Source organism: Calcarisporiella thermophila (assembly GCF_041956535.1).
Source record: "Calcarisporiella thermophila strain CBS 279.70 unplaced genomic scaffold VTP21scaffold_9, whole genome shotgun sequence".
NCBI lineage: Eukaryota > Fungi > Calcarisporiellomycota > Calcarisporiellomycetes > Calcarisporiellales > Calcarisporiellaceae > Calcarisporiella > Calcarisporiella thermophila.
This window is the reverse complement of record NW_027192199.1, coordinates 104,060-119,716: the sequence shown is the minus strand read 5'-3', so window position 1 is coordinate 119,716 and position 15,657 is coordinate 104,060. Positions and strand designations below refer to the sequence as shown.

At 44.6% G+C, this 15,657-nt stretch overlaps 7 protein-coding genes across 7 annotated transcripts; 6 read left to right on the top strand and 1 right to left on the bottom strand.

The window, feature by feature from the left end:
• Positions 1–624: 624 nt before the first annotated feature.
• On the top strand, positions 625–2,159 carry VTP21DRAFT_11405 (uncharacterized protein; the record flags this gene model as incomplete). The annotated part of the gene is made up of 5 exons (XM_069390846.1): positions 625–729; positions 792–917; positions 992–1,099; positions 1,165–1,274; positions 1,340–2,159. The coding sequence occupies 5 exons, from the start codon at positions 625–627 to the stop codon at positions 2,157–2,159; spliced, it is 1,269 nt and encodes a 422-aa protein (XP_069252036.1).
• A 321-nt stretch (positions 2,160–2,480) lies between these two features.
• Positions 2,481–2,699, top strand: VTP21DRAFT_11404 (uncharacterized protein; the record flags this gene model as incomplete). Its single annotated transcript, XM_069390845.1, has 1 exon — positions 2,481–2,699. One exon carries the CDS (start codon positions 2,481–2,483, stop codon positions 2,697–2,699), a length of 219 nt encoding a protein of 72 aa, XP_069252035.1.
• Positions 2,700–2,724: 25 nt separating this feature from the next.
• Positions 2,725–5,816, bottom strand: VTP21DRAFT_11403 (uncharacterized protein; the record flags this gene model as incomplete). Its single annotated transcript, XM_069390844.1, has 12 exons — positions 2,725–3,574; positions 3,793–3,857; positions 3,926–4,013; positions 4,081–4,265; positions 4,326–4,486; positions 4,550–4,685; positions 4,752–4,804; positions 4,872–5,146; positions 5,216–5,271; positions 5,346–5,507; positions 5,588–5,660; positions 5,746–5,816. The coding sequence occupies 12 exons, from the start codon at positions 5,814–5,816 to the stop codon at positions 2,725–2,727; spliced, it is 2,175 nt and encodes a 724-aa protein (XP_069252034.1).
• Positions 5,817–6,085: 269 nt separating this feature from the next.
• On the top strand, positions 6,086–9,844 carry VTP21DRAFT_11402 (uncharacterized protein; the record flags this gene model as incomplete). Its single annotated transcript, XM_069390843.1, has 4 exons — positions 6,086–6,226; positions 6,299–6,401; positions 6,476–6,726; positions 6,794–9,844. 4 exons carry the CDS (start codon positions 6,086–6,088, stop codon positions 9,842–9,844), a joined length of 3,546 nt encoding a protein of 1,181 aa, XP_069252033.1.
• A 469-nt stretch (positions 9,845–10,313) lies between these two features.
• On the top strand, positions 10,314–11,743 carry VTP21DRAFT_11401 (uncharacterized protein; the record flags this gene model as incomplete). Its single annotated transcript, XM_069390842.1, has 2 exons — positions 10,314–10,520; positions 10,583–11,743. The coding sequence occupies 2 exons, from the start codon at positions 10,314–10,316 to the stop codon at positions 11,741–11,743; spliced, it is 1,368 nt and encodes a 455-aa protein (XP_069252032.1).
• A 240-nt stretch (positions 11,744–11,983) lies between these two features.
• VTP21DRAFT_11400 (uncharacterized protein) lies at positions 11,984–12,562 on the top strand (the record flags this gene model as incomplete). Its single annotated transcript, XM_069390841.1, has 1 exon — positions 11,984–12,562. The coding sequence occupies one exon, from the start codon at positions 11,984–11,986 to the stop codon at positions 12,560–12,562; it is 579 nt and encodes a 192-aa protein (XP_069252031.1).
• A 363-nt stretch (positions 12,563–12,925) lies between these two features.
• Positions 12,926–15,416, top strand: VTP21DRAFT_11399 (uncharacterized protein; the record flags this gene model as incomplete). The annotated part of the gene is made up of 5 exons (XM_069390838.1): positions 12,926–13,300; positions 13,383–14,255; positions 14,342–14,636; positions 14,701–15,194; positions 15,264–15,416. 5 exons carry the CDS (start codon positions 12,926–12,928, stop codon positions 15,414–15,416), a joined length of 2,190 nt encoding a protein of 729 aa, XP_069252030.1.
• Between the last annotated feature and the right edge of the window lie 241 nt (positions 15,417–15,657).

Here is a 15,657-nt window from a genome sequence, read left to right as displayed (position 1 = left end):
TTTTATGCATTTCTTATAACAAAATATTTCTGTTTGATTTAGGCCCCACATTTCTTCTCTCTGTCACTCAATAAATAAAAATAAAAGCTTTCTCATTCCTGGTGAACTTTAAATTTTGTGACTACGCAGAGTGCTCTTTTTTAAAGATCTTCAGTTTATGCAGAGTAGCATATATCTTTGGCTTTAATCGTAATCTTTGGGGATATACAAATAAAAACATCGTAATATTACATATATACTCAGTTCTACTCAGATAAACTTGCAATCTAATTTACATTCGAAAATTCGAAGATAAAGAAAATACTTTGCATTAATATCCACTACATACATAAGTTTCAGGTGCTGAAATAGACGTGGACTTCATTTTAGTATTTATTAAAGCTAGCTGATCCCATTGCGATGTCCTTGTGTGGAGACTTAATGGTATTTCCTATTATTCCTCTACGAAGTCTAAGTATTAAAACACTGAGTTACTAATTGATTTCTCGTTTGGATTCAAATATAGAAATTGCCCTCAACAAATTTCAAATTCAAGCGACCTTGAACGCGTCAGCTTACTTTTTAACTATAGAAATAATCTATTTCATTTCCCTCACTTATCATCAATAGAAGGGAAAAACAACTATGGCTTCTTTGGAGGATCTTGACAATGATCTCGGCCCAGAGATTCTGAGGGCGAACACTGAGGACATCATTAACAGAACTAGATTATTGGATAACGAGATCAAGGTAATTCGATTGAGTGGCATATTAACGATATTGATTTTTTTTCTTATACAAATATCGAATAGGTGATGAAGTCAGAATTTATGCGCCTACAACATGAACAGAATAACATGAAGGAAAAGATCAAAGACAATAAAGAAAAGATCAAGATGAACAAGCAACTTCCCTACTTGGTAGGCAACATTGTTGAGGTACGTAGGATCGAATTTATACAGTAAATTACACAGCGTTCATTATAGTTTTTCAATACTGTATAAATGTTTAGTTGTTGGACATGGATCCTGCCGATGCTGAAGAAGAGGAAGGAGCAAATGTCGATCTGGATTCACAACGTAAAGGCAAATGCGCTGTGATTAAAACTTCCACGCGACAGGTAATTTTAGCCTAGTTATTGTTTTCATGAAAGCATACTAAATGTAATTCCCCGTCAAAAATTAGACTATATTCTTGCCACTAATCGGACTTGTAGACCCTGCAACTCTCAAGCCTGGAGATCTGATTGGTGTGAACAAAGATAGCTACCTTGTCTTAGATTGTCTCCCTGCAGAGTAAGTTAAAAATGCGGCGTTTACCTTCGTAAATCAATTGCTGACCACTTTGGAACGTTGCACAGATATGATTCAAGAGTCAAAGCAATGGAGGTGGTGGAGCGCCCAACTGAAGATTATAATGACATTGGTGGCCTTGACAAGCAAATTGAGGAGCTTGTGGAGGCCATTGTGTTGCCGATGACGCACGCTGATCGCTTCAAGAATTTGGGAATCAAGCCTCCTAAGGGTGTGCTGATGTACGGTCCTCCGGGTACGGGTAAGACGTTGCTCGCACGTGCATGTGCTGCGCAGACCAACTCCACCTTTCTCAAACTTGCGGGCCCTCAGCTTGTACAAATGTTCATTGGTGACGGTGCAAAGATGGTTCGCGACGCATTCAATCTTGCTAAGGAAAAATCGCCTGCTATCATCTTCATCGATGAGTTGGATGCAATCGGAACCAAGCGATTTGACAGCGAAAAGAGCGGTGATCGTGAGGTGCAGCGTACCATGTTGGAGCTCCTGAATCAACTCGATGGATTTAGCTCTGATGACCGTATCAAGGTCATTGCCGCCACAAATCGAATCGACATCCTTGACCCGGCACTGCTCCGCTCTGGCCGTCTCGACCGGAAGATCGAGTTCCCCCTGCCAAACGAGGAGGCTCGCGCGCGTATTTTGCAGATTCACTCTCGCAAGATGACGGTGGGCGCAGAGGTCAATTATGAGGAATTAGCTCGATGCACAGACGAGTTCAACGGTGCTCAGTTGAAGGCCGTTTGTGTAGAGGCCGGGATGATTGCGCTACGGCGCGGTGCATCGGAACTCTGTCACGAGGACTTCATGGAGGGAGTACAGGAGGTTCAAGCAAAGAAGAAGCTCTCGCTGCAATACTATGCTTGAAAAGGGGATGGGGTGTTATTTTCTTTTCTCTTTTCTTTTCTCTTTTCTTTTCCAACTGAGAACTGTGAATAAATATATATTTTAGCATCACAATAAAAAAAACAGGGCTTATTAAATGAGGTTAATTAGAATCCACACTATATTGAACCAAATAAAAAAATAAAAATAATCGAAGACATAAAATAGAAAAAATAAAGCGTACAGATGAATAAGGAAAATAAAAATAAAAAACTAATGAAAGCAAAGCAGCAGAAAAAGCAGAGCGTCAAATCAAAACCTATCTTACAAAAGACAAAGATGCAGATATAAAAAAGAATAACAATGGAGGGTTCAAAAATTGGACAGCAAAAGAAGCAAAATACACCCGAAATAGAAAAAAGAGATAAGAGGAAAAGGGAGATGACATGTCAGCTAAATACAAACAGGCGGGATGGTTATGAAAGGAAAAAAAAAAACACACATAATAAAAGGGTCAGTCAAGCAGTAATTACAATCATTGTAAAAAGAAATGTTACAAAACACTCTTATTATACTAGGTAATATCCAGACAGTTCCAAGGGGTTATCTAGCTGGCATCATTGTCTTCTTCTCCTAATTCTGCCTCTAACGCATTAGTCAAATCGTCCAAGAATTCCTCATCCCCATCGTCATCGTCGTTATCGTCATCATCACCCTTCTCATTTTCTTGGTCACCATCATCCCCCTCTTCGTCTTCGTCGTCATCCTCCTCCCCTTCTGCTTCATTGCTATCGTCTTCTGCATCTGCATCCTCATCTTCGTCGTCGGAGTTACGCCTATGCCGCCGCGTGCTTGCACCACTCTCCTCATCAGTGTAGTCCGAATCCCCATCCCCATAATCGGAAACGCCATTTTCTTCATCATTGGTATCATGAGCTCTATCCTCTACAGGCAACTCTGGCGTTTCTTCCCCTTTAGGCAGATCGTCATCTACGTCCGGCGTAAACGAAGACGAGAGTTGTGAGCGGCGCATACGCAAAAGACGTATCCGTTTGGCAAGACGGGACTCTGGGACGCCTTGCTCCATTTCCGAACGATGCCGCCGTACACCTCTATTTTTTTCCCGCAATTTCGAGCTCAGCTCATCGGTCATATCATCGTCTGTATTGTAGTTGCTAGTATCATCGCCAGATTCGTCGAGAAATTCTTGGACCTCTCGGTCGACATCATCCCAATCAATGCGCTGCATGTGTTCGTTGATTTCTTCGTCATTGATCACAAAGGGCTGCTCATTCTCATCGTTATTATAGTCATGATGCTCGTCAATCACCTTTCCAGTGGGGGTTTCATCTTCATTCCCAGTACCCGGGGTTTCAGTCCCCCTTGCTTCGCGGCCGAAGTCAAGAAAATAACGAGCTTCGTCCTGACGCTCCCATCGGTTTATGGAATCAATAAGCCTACAGCAAAGGCAAAATTAAGCACATGAAGGATACACATGCCCAGTGCTTTCAACTCCTTTCTCGTGATCCTCAAAGTAGCGTCAAATCATCAGTACTTTCACACTAAAAAAGAGAATCTTCAAGCGTGAATATGATGCTAACTTTATCGGAAGCAGCTAAGAGGGAAAGAAAGCCGTAGGAAAACACCAAGGCAATCAAAAGAGAGAATACTATACCACTCAGGGCGAATAATAGCAACTCCTTCTCGCTTCCTAGCGGCATTTACTTTTGCTGTGCCAGGCTAATTTAGAGAGAATATGCCAATATAGCTCACGACAAGGTATATATGCCGATTGAAGTTAAGCTTACCCTTGCTGCGACCACATGGGTTACTCGCGGGTTCAACTCTAACCAACATTGAGCACCAAAACTGTTCGCCAACTGCCAGATTTCTGAGCTATATACAATGTCAAAACGTGTTAATGAGGGATAAAAAAACATTCATAAAATTTGACTTCACTCACTATTTCGGGTTCTGTTCAAGCGGTATTACACCACTGAATAATATATGAACATTCTGCAGTACACGTGATTTTAGGTCGCTGATAATATTTTTCACATCTGGCTTGGATTGATCTTCAAACAGAGCTGTTTTATTCACCCAAGCTTCATGGGCCTCATAGAACCGTTGATGGACTGTTTTTAATAACTGAAAAAATGTATGAGCAAAAGCAATAGATATATAACATCAAAATAGTATTATATTTACGTTCATTAACCGTGAGAGTTCTTGATCATCATCAACGAGCACCGGTCTCTGGTCTTCCCTCTGCTGTTGACGCTGAAGCAAAGGCCTACTCTGTTTTTGCTCTTCCATCATTCGGTCCTGTTCTTGCTGTTGTGCAAGAAGAATTTCTTCATCGGCCGGCTCTAAATAATGCTCTTGAAATTAAAAGAAAGTTAAATACACATATTCGGCAGAGTATAACTGACCCTGATCGCCATTCGCAATATCCGCTTGAGAATCGACTCGTTGAGGTGTCGTAGGTTTATTATTTTGTGCAGTTACTCCATTCGATCCTTTTGCGCTTGATTTTGCACTAGCTTCTGACGAGGACCATGTGTTTGACTATTAAAGTAATCTGTAAGATTCTCGAGATAAAATGGGTAGAGAAAGATAAAATATCAAAGTCACCTGGCTGGGAATAAACGCTGCATTGATATCTCCGATTCCAACGAAAAAATCATCTAATAGAATTAGATTAAGAGTATTAGACAGAGATGTCTTATCAATGTCATAAGAGCGCGAACTTACAGGGTTGTACTTTGATTAAATTAGGCGACCACTGCCAGACATCGGCACGGTCATCTATAACAACGACCATTGACGTGTCACAAGGAAACAGTCGCTGGATATTTTTCTGTGTCATACTGCCACTTTCATCCCGGGAGAGTATACGACCCCCAAAATATTTGCCCTCCGGGTCAATTTGATCTGCAACCGCCTGAGCATAGTTTCTTGTACCCATGGTATATATGTGGAGTTCATAGATCTGTGTTATTTCTCTTAAAAACTCCTGTAGACCGGGTCTAAAAATGGTGATATATTAGTTAGACAATTAAATTCGCGAGATATAGCGATAACTAGCGGGTGCTTACCGGAGCTTGACGTAATAAACCGTTGGCCCATCAGGTAATGTAAATTCACAAATATCCTATTAAAGTGAGTTTCCCGATTTTAATAAACATGCGGCATACTATCGAGTTCGAAGCTGCAAAACCAAGTTACTTTAGTTGCTGGATGATTGATATTTTTTTCATCCGACTTCCACTCGCCCGCAGTGGGATCGACAGTAGCGTGAATAATAGTTTGGTCCAAATCCACAATAAGTGAGAGCTTACGCTCGCCAAGTAAGCGTTGGGCAGTCTCTATTTCCAAACGTTCCGCTTCCTATTATAGGAGGAATAACAATATTTAGTCAAGATAAGGGATTATGGATTTATTAACCGATAAATAAGACTCCAAAGTACCTCTTGAGTAACCATTAATCCAGAGACATCATGAGACATGCTGATGGTAGCGTGTTCTGGATCTGCTGATAGACTAGAGGTGTAGAACATAAAGACAACATGAACACAAATTGTTCTGACTTTCGATTTCAAGCGGAGAGATCTATTATTAATCTTACTGTGATAGATCCTTTCCACACACCGCACACATTTGATTTAACTGCACGGGATGACGACAAGATTCGCTCATTGCAACATTCGAGTTTCCGTGATGAATAAAACATATATAAAGAGAAAAAGAAAGAAGAAGGAATAAATGTGAAAAAAAATTAGAAAAATGGACAAGAGGAAGAAAAATCGACCCCTTTTATACACAAAAACGCGAACAATTCACACCGGGGAAACTGCGCCATTAATGCAACGTCAACAATGAAACTAGACCGCGAATCGAGGAGCCCATAAAAACCTATTATCTCTGTTCACTTCTTAATCCCCACACCTAAACTTATCCTACCCAAAATGTCGCACTCTGACGACGAGGAACATTTGCGGGAGGAAGAGGAGGAGGAAGAAGATGCCCATGAACAAAACGATGAGGAAGAAGATTTTCATGAGGGTCGTGATGAAGACGATGAGGAAGACGAAGAGGAGGAAGAATCAGTAATTATTGGCTTGATCAACCAAATTTCATTAATTACGGAGAATCTAACTTGAAAAATGTTGTATTTTTAGCAACGCCCAAAGAAAAAATCGAGGATGCATAACTTCATTCTTGATGAGGCAGAGGTGGACGACGATGAGGATGAAGAAGAGTACGACGATTTAGAACGTGAGGGTAAATCTCTCAATTCCTATTTTTTAATTTTGTGATCATGCGATCTGAATAGTTTCTTTCTCCAATTGTTGTAGATGGATTTATTCAGGAAGAAGCGGAGGAACTCGATGAAGCAGAAGCCAACCGACTTGCTGCAAAGCACCAGGAATTGGACAGGCGTCGTGGTGAAATGGAAGATCTGGACGCGGAGGCTATTGCAGCTAGATTTCAAGACAAATACGGTGCAAGAAGAACACATCGTGCTCCACGAGAAACCGATCATATTCCCCAAAGTGCTCTTGCTCCAAGTGTACATGATCCCAACTTGTGGGCTATTAAGGTCAAGGTAAATATCTCTTTGATTTCAGCCTCACCTATTTGCCATCACAGTATCTAAACATGTACATTAATAGCCTGGAAAAGAAAGGGATATTGTGCTACAGTTGATGCGCAAGTCTGAAGCAATGGCGTTTTCAGACAACCCGCTTGAAATACTCTCTGCTTTCACCCGCGACCATTTGAAGGGCTATGTGTATGTGGAGGCGCGGAAACTGGCGCACGTTCAGCATGCACTGAATGGAATGCTGGGAGTGTACATGTCGAGTATCTCACTTGTGTCAATTCAAGACATGGTAAATGTTCTTAAAATAGTCAAAAAAGAGGTTGATCTTGAACCTGGTCGGTGGGTTCGTATACGAAGAGGCCTCTATCAAGGAGATCTAGCACAGATAATAGAGATCCCCGAATCTGGAGACTCAGTAGTCGTGAAATTAATCCCTCGCTTGGACCTGGGGCCAAAAGAAGAACTAATACCTGGTTCAAAGCGGAAAAAGAATACTAGCAATTTCGGGATGCGCCCACCTCAAAAGCTTTTCAACCCTAAGGAGATCGATAAATTGGAGCGGAGCAAGTCACTAGTTATCCGGAGACATAATGTGGTGACCTACGGAAACGAAGTTTTCAGAGACGGCTACCTTGAAAAGGATGTCAAAATTTCAAATCTGATTCTTGACGAAGTAAATCCTACACTCGATGAGGTCACAAAGTTTCAGGGTGGCGGTGGAGAAGAAAACGAAGGAATTGATGTTGCTGCTCTCACGCCCTCTGTTACCTCTAACATCGTGGGTCAATTCGTTCCCGGCGATCATGTGGAGGTTATAAAGGGAGAGATGATGCACATGCACGGTATTGTTGATAGTGTGAAAGATGGCTCAGTGTTTGTACGGCCGCAGATTGTTGGACAGCATAAGCTCTGGTCCATTAAACCTCATCTTTTACGTAAACGTTTTTCGGAGGGTGACCATGTAAGGGTGATCAATGGCCAGTACAAGGACGAAACGGGTCTAATCGTTAAGATTGACGAAAATGTCGTGACCATGCTCTCCGATTTAACTATGAGCGAGATTTCGGTATTCTCGAAGGACCTGCGCGAGGCTGCAGATGTGTCTTCGGGCGCGAATCGAATTGCTAACTATGAGCTCCACGACTTTGTCCAGATAGATCAACACACCTCCGGAGTCATCATCAGAGTAGAGCGTGATACCCTTCGAGTAATGGACCAATTTAGTCACGTTCATACTGTCCAGCCCCACCAGATTATTACGAAGAAGGACACCAAATTTGCCGTAGCTGCGGATTCGGCGGGTATCAGCATTGGGGTTGGAGACACGGTGAAGGAGCTGGATGGAGATGAGCGGAAGGGTGTGATTTTGCATATTTTCCGTGGATATGCGTTCTTACACTCGCGAGAGCTACTCGATAACTACGGGGTGTTTGTGGTGCATACCTCCAACTTGCTGAATCAGACGCCTAAAGCTGCTCGTAGTGAACAGCTTGACACAATGAACCCCGCTATTGCCAGTAATCCCTTTGCAAATACCTTTGCACGTCCCGGCGGCAACGATTTTCGGGGTGGCCGAGGGAGGGGGCGAGGTGGTCGCGGAGGCGTGGGTCTAGGGCGTGGGCGAGGTCGTCGTGATCCATTAATTTCACAAACAGTCCGCATTGCTACCGGCCCGTACAAAGGCTATGTTGGCATTGTGAAGGATACTTCAGAAACACATGCTCGGATCGAGTTACATACAAATTCCAAGGTGGTCAGCGTGCCCAAGCCCGAGCTACTTACTGAAAACGGTGAGCCATTCGGTCCTCGGAACAATTTTGCTCCCCGCTATCCAGAGCCTGCTGCATCCAAAGATCGCTGGGGATCAACCCCGGCAGCAGGTTCCCAAACGCCCGCCTGGGGCGGTGCCGGATCGCGAACTCCCGCTTGGTCTTCCTCCCGTACGCCTGCCTGGAGTGGAGCAGGGTCGCAGACTCCAGCCTGGAATGCCGCAGGGTCTCGTACACCAATGCATGGCGGCTCTACCCCTAACCCTTATCGCCTGGATGGATCACAGACCCCTGTGTGGGACGTTGGCAACCGTACACCTTATCATGCATCTGGCGACGACAGCTGGAACAGCAATGACCGCTCCGGTCGCGATGGCTGGGGCGGCGACAAAAGCTCATCGTCTAGGCGAGATGGATGGGACAATGAGAGGAGCTCATCAAAGCGAGACGATTGGAGCTCATCGTCGCGGTCACGAACAGGCCACACGGAGGAAGGGCGTGGAGCTAGCAATCGCACGTCATCAGCCAATGACAGTTTCGGCTCCTCGGCCAGAGATAAGTGGAAGCAGTCCTCAACCAGGTCAAACGATAGTCGGGGTAATGGGGACGTGTCTTCCGGTGGTGGTGGCGGCCAAACCGGAGGTGTGCCTACAAGTAATTCAGCAAATTGGGACACATACACTGCAGCGCCTACACCTGGAAACACCGCACCCTATTCTTCCCATTTCCCGCCGACACCTGGTCCCAACTCTGCTCCAACGCCCTACTTTGCGGCTCCGACACCATCTGCTTCTGGATATGGGCATCATCTAGGGCCGGTCGGCGCACCGACTCCTGCGCCTTCGGGCGGGCCTAGCATGTTTGTTGCAAAGACACCTGGCAATATTTCAGCCCCCACACCCGTAGGACACGTTGCGCCGACACCGTTTATGCCCTCTGGTGGCGATTATTCAGCCGCAGGGGACGGTTCAGTGCACGAGAATGTGGACGAGGGCGACTGGGCTACCACTGATATCGAGGTCAAGGTTGTCCGCCGAGGGGGTAACGCGTTCCAGGATGGGGCATATGACGGTCAGACTGGTGCAGTGCTCGAGGTACCTACGGCAAGCACATGCCGCGTCAAGTTGCAAGATGGGCACGAACTTATCATACCCACCGAGTTCCTCGATCCGGTGCGCCCCACGAAACGCGACAAGGCCAAATGCATTCTTGGCGACCACCAGGGAGAGTTAGGTATGCTGGCTGGACTAGATGCGAATGATGCGATTGTGAAGTTGAAGAACTTTGCGGATTTCAAAATTATTTCAATTCGACATTTGGCAAGATACACGGGCACAGAGAGCTGTTCGTGAGGTGGGGAGGCGAGATATGTTTTTTTGTTGGAATTAAAAGTAAAATAAAAGAGCCATAAGAAAACCATTTTCTTTATCTTCTTTTATTTGTATCCGCGCTTCTGCAATTTGAATTGTAAGTCTCTCTTGAAACGGTAGATTAATATATTAATCTTATTTTTTTCATTCAAGCCACAATAAGCGCTTCCCCCTCGAGTAGTCAGCAAATATCGCTCTCTACTATTTCACAAATATCCAAAATGTTGCACAAACACACCCACGCAGCTTCAACGCCCTCAGCAGAACTTTAAATGAACTCTTGCCACACTTAGATAGAGCACGGGAGAACAACTAAAACAAATCCATAAAATCCCCTTTGTTATCCCAAGAGGTGAAGTGGAGCCCTTAACATTATTTCCTTTCAATCCGTTAAAAGAGTTGTTGCTGGCCACCTCTTGATACCTACTTCTTCATTTCACCGTCCCACACTATGCAGATATCCCTCATTTTTGCACTTTTTCTTTCCTTCCTTGCTCTCTCACACACGGCCCCTCTCGCGTCGCTGCGTGCACTGGATGCACGTGGCACCGATGCGAGGGTGCGCCGCGGACTGCTGGACGGTCTGATAAACGTTCCGAGCAAGAATGAGGGGGGTGGTGACGGTTTGCTGGACAACCTGATACCACCCAATCAAGAGGTTGGTGTGATTGATTTACTGAACCTGCTAAAAGTGCCTTTATTCATTTCTCATTAACTTAGAGAAATAATGGAGACCGCGATAACTTGGTTGATAGCCTAACGGGTGTACTGAATGGCAACAAGGAAGAAAGCACCAATGGAGACAGGAATAAGCAGGGAAATAGCGCTCCTCTCGACGTAGATGAAAGTTCTGTGGAGGCGCCGTCGCCAACACCCGATATCGGGCTGGTCCCAGGTTCCGAGAGTTCTACTGAAAATACCACAAAGAAGCAACAGAATCAGCCTTCTGCACAGCAGGATTCTAGAAACGAACCCAATGTAGGCAGTAAGGCGCCCATTCCTCTAGTTGATGAACTGGTAGCTAAGGCAACCAGTGTGATCGACGACACTGTGGGAAAGATTCCGCTCGTTTCGAAGCTTCTTCCCAAGCAGGCAACTTCCTCATTGCCCTTTCCCTCCGTACCGGTGAAGCTAGCCTCTAGTGTACCAGCCTCGCAAGTTGCTGGCCCTCTGACCTCGGGGAAGTCTCTTGCTTTGAGCACTGATAGAGCTGGACAAAGAAGCCTGCTATTGACTGCGACGCCATCAGTACCAACTCTCCGAGCCTCTAAATCATCTGCTTCCTCATCCGTGATATTTTCAAGCTTGCCAGCCTCTTCGTCTAAAAAACCATCATTTCCCCTTAGTGAGAGCACTCGCTTTCCAACTTCATTTAACGGGAAAACTAGTAGGCCATTGCCCACTCAAAGCGGCATACTCTCAAAAGAAGTCCCATCTCAAGCTACTTCGATTGCTCGACTCCCTGCCGTGTCAGTCTCATCTAACGTGTTGCCGCAGTCTAGTCCGTTACCCGACCCCGAGAACAGCAATGGTACCGAAAATCGCAATAGTGGAGAGGCCCAACAGCCTCCTATCAATAACCAGCTCCCTAATCTCACTTCTGCTACGCGCTCCATTGTTGTTAAAACAGTTACCTCGCCAATTATACCCAGTCCGAGTCCTATAGATCAGCAGCAGACAATCCCACCAGTAGAGGTTGTACCTGACGAAGTTGTGGTGGTTACTCTTACCGCAACTCCCTTCCCGTCTAAGCCAACAAACGCACAGCCCCCCTTCCAGCTGATGAATCAGTTTAGCTCTGCTTCAGCTAGGATTGGAACTGATAAATTGACAATACCCTTTGGATTAGGTCTAGCATTGCTCTTTTCCTTTTGGTTTTAACCCAGTTTCATGAGTCACTATATATTTATACCACTTGCCAAATCTATGAAGTATATATCTACACGCTCCTTTGTACCCCTCTTCGCATATGCTGCGCATTTTCATGTAACAGTAACATGACGAGTTTTGATTCAAATACTCTCAGATAAATAAGAGTCATATATTTTCTCACGGTGAAATTTAAAAACTACAGCTTTCTTTAATACTTCGGTTCCGGTTGTAACAGAATCAACTGCTCTAATGGCAACTGACATCTACACTCTTCCCGATAATCTCCCAGTCCCTGTTGACGATGGGGCTTGTGACCATCTAACATCGATGCGTCTTCCTCCCATTTCCCTCCGTAATACTAATGGCGAATTGGTCGATCCTTCCGCATTAAATGGTCTGACAGTCATATATTGCTACCCAATGACGAGCCCTCCTGGCATTGAATCACCCCAAGGCTGGGATTTAATCCCGGGTGCGCGCGGGTGCACCCCGCAATCGTGCGCTTTCCGTGATCATGCTGCGGAGCTCAGGCAGCTTGGAGCTTCACATCTCTTTGGGCTCTCGACCCAGAGTACTGAGCATCAACAAGAGCTTGCTGAGCGCCTGCATCTCCCTTTTCCAATCCTGAGCGATGAAAAATTCGAATTTATCAATGCGCTTAAACTGCCGACTTTCGAGGTGGATGAAGTGGGTAAACTTGTGAAGAGACTCACACTTATTATTCAAGACGGAATCATTGTCAAAGTATTTTACCCGGTGTTCCCTCCCAATCGTAATGCAGCCGACGTGATTGCATGGCTAAAAACCAGACACAGCTCCGGGAAATAGAGTGACCTCCAATACATATCTTTTTGAGTTGCCGAAATTTAATATATCATATTAAGTTGAATTTTGAAAGTAAAGGTTTGCGAATGATGGTTCGAAATTTTATGGAAATGGTGGAAAAATACGTTCTCTCAAACATATTTCACTCCACATTATCCAGTCAAATGTGGATGGGTTGAATGGCTTCAAAAAAGTAATTTTGCATTGAATTGGTAGAGTTTGTATAATTGATAATGTATAATTGATACGCTGCTGAAATGAAATTTGAGTGACTGCCCATTCTTTTTGTTTGAACACAGCTGCCATTTGCACAAAGGGCAACCCTATCTTGATCAGATCAGGATCGATATTAACTTCGCGTTTGCCATGGACCTGCACACGTCCTCATCGCATAGAACTGCCAAGAATAAGGGACTCTCCCGCGAACAGCACAAACATTTTCAAAATATACTACGCACTCTTAAAAGACACCATGATGCACCTCCTTTTCTCCAACCGGTCGATCCTGTCGCGCTTCAAATCCCTGATTACTTTTCCGTTATTTCCCACCCTATGGATCTTTCAACGATCGAAAAGAAATTGAGCCACCACAAATACGAGAGCGTAGCTGACATTGAAAGCGATTTTAGATTGATGTTCGATAACTGCTATTTGTACAATGGCAAGGATGCTCCTGTGTCGATAATGGCAAAGGGGCTAGAAGCTGTATTCGAGCGCTTTATGAAGAAAGTGCCTGCGGATGTAAGTGGATACTTAATTACTAAAAATTAATTAACTTAATATTTTATGAATGTCTTTGCTCCGTTTTATATATCGTTCACAGCCGGCCCCAGCGAACGCGTATCCATCCACTCCATCCCAACCATCATCTTATTTAAAGCCTCAAAAAGTCACTCTCTCCCACTCTTCCTCCTCGAATTCAAAACGTAAAATCGATAAATCCGAGCAACTCAAATTCTGTAACGCTACTCTTCGCGAACTTAAGAAGAAACAATATGCCGCAATTTCGTGGCCATTCTTACAGCCAGTTGATCCCATTGCTCTCAATATTCCTGACTATTTCAATGTGATCAAGCACCCAATGGATCTTTCTACCATTGAGAAAAAACTCGCCGCCAAAGAATATGCTGGACCGGAGGAATTTGAGGCCGATATGAGATTAATGTTCCAGAATTGTTATACTTATAACCCAGCAGATAACATAGTATATCAAGCAGGAAAGCAGTTAGAAGAGATTTTTAACCGAAAATGGGCGGAGCGGCCCCCGCCACCTCCCCCATCTCAACCAGTCGCTGCACCGCCGACAGGCCATAAAGTAATAGCGCATACAGAGTCCACAGCAAAGAAGTTCGAAGAAAAATCAAGAGAAACGGAGAAGATGAAGCAACACCATTTATCAGCCTCATCAGCATCTTCAGAGTCCGAAGAATCGGATGAACAAATATCTCGACTAGAACAAGAGCTAAGGTCAGTGTCAGAGCAGCTGAAAAACCTAAAGGAGCAGCAACGTAAAAAGGAAAAAGCAAAGGAGAAGAAAACGGTGAAGCGTATGCGGGGGGAGGAAGAGGGCCACGAAGACGATTTTGTACTCACGGCGGCGGAAGAAGAAGAGCTGCAGGCAAAAACGGAGCTGCTTAATGAGGATCAGGCTATTGAGCTACTAAAAATTGTAGATGAATCGATGCCACAGTTAAAGGCAAGTTGAAAATTAGGACTGATTAAGATTGGGGGATGGCAGTTCATATTTTACTAAATGGAACAAACTGTACTTTTGCTCGACAGGACGAAAATGGTGAAATCGAAATTGACCTTAAGATACTGGACTCTCGTACACTTCGTCGCATCTGGAACTTTGTAATGCAGTGCACCGGAGGCTCTAAGTTTCGCCCATCGTCAGTAGTATCTCCTACAAAGAAGCGGCGCACTTCAAAGTCGTCTGCTAGCGCATCAAAAAGCAAGAAAACTGCCAAAAAGCCGATGCGAGAAAGTCGCCGGCGATTTGAGGAGACGGTGCAAAAGTTTGCAGGTGCATCCTCTTCGGATGATAACTCATACAGCGAAGAGTCTGATTCGGATGGTAGCCTTATATATGCTTATCATTCTTATATACTGAATCTTAACGAACGGATTATCCGATTTAGCATCCGACAAGGGCAAGCCCGCTTCGAGGTCATCTGCACCACATTCCTCGGGAGGAAAGCAACGCCTTGGGCTGGGATTGGGAATGGACTCTGTCGCGCGAGGACCATCGCTATTTGGGCAATCATCTACACAAACTTCATCTAAGGCAGGCAAAAAACCTGTTACCCTTGAGAACCAAGATCAATGGGCTGCTTTTGTCAAGGAAGCCGAGTCTGGCACCTCACCACCCTCCCTCTCTCAGCCTCCCTCCTCCACTAGCGCCACCGATCCAGCTTGGGAGCAATTTAGGAAAGAACTTGCAGCGAAGCAGGAGGCCGCTAGAAAGATGAAAGAACAAGAGGAATTGCAGCGGCAACAGGATAAGCTGCGCCGGGAAGAGGAGGCTAAGAGGCGAGAGGAGGATGCAAAGAGAAGAGCGGAAAATTTGAGGAAAAAGGAAGAAGAAATACGGAGATTGCGGAATGAGGATCAAGAGCGGCGGTTAAAGCAAAAGGTGGTTGATTTTATCCCAATGCTTAGTATTCGGGAACTATGCATTCTAACCCCACATTCTAAAACTTAGGATAACGCGACAGACTTCTTACAGCAAAGCATGGTGATGTGGGCATTTGAAAAAGAGTTTAATGCTGCACGCAAGCAGCTACGCCACCCACTATTGGAAGAGGGAAATCGCGCAAGAGCAGCCCTTAATTTGAGAGGAAGCACACAGAATTAAAAGGGACTCGGGTCCTTGTTCACCTATTTTATTTGTATATAATTATATTAACATGGAGAGATGAAACTTCCATCCCATCCTTTTTCTCTGCTTTAATTCCCTGTAAGCAAATTTGTTTTGGCTTTACTATTTCTCCCAATTAAAGAGCAAAATACACCCTATGATCGAGTTTATTTCAATGTACTTTAAAGGCCTCTTAAATTGCAACTACTACATACTGCAGTATATCCTAGTAGCATCA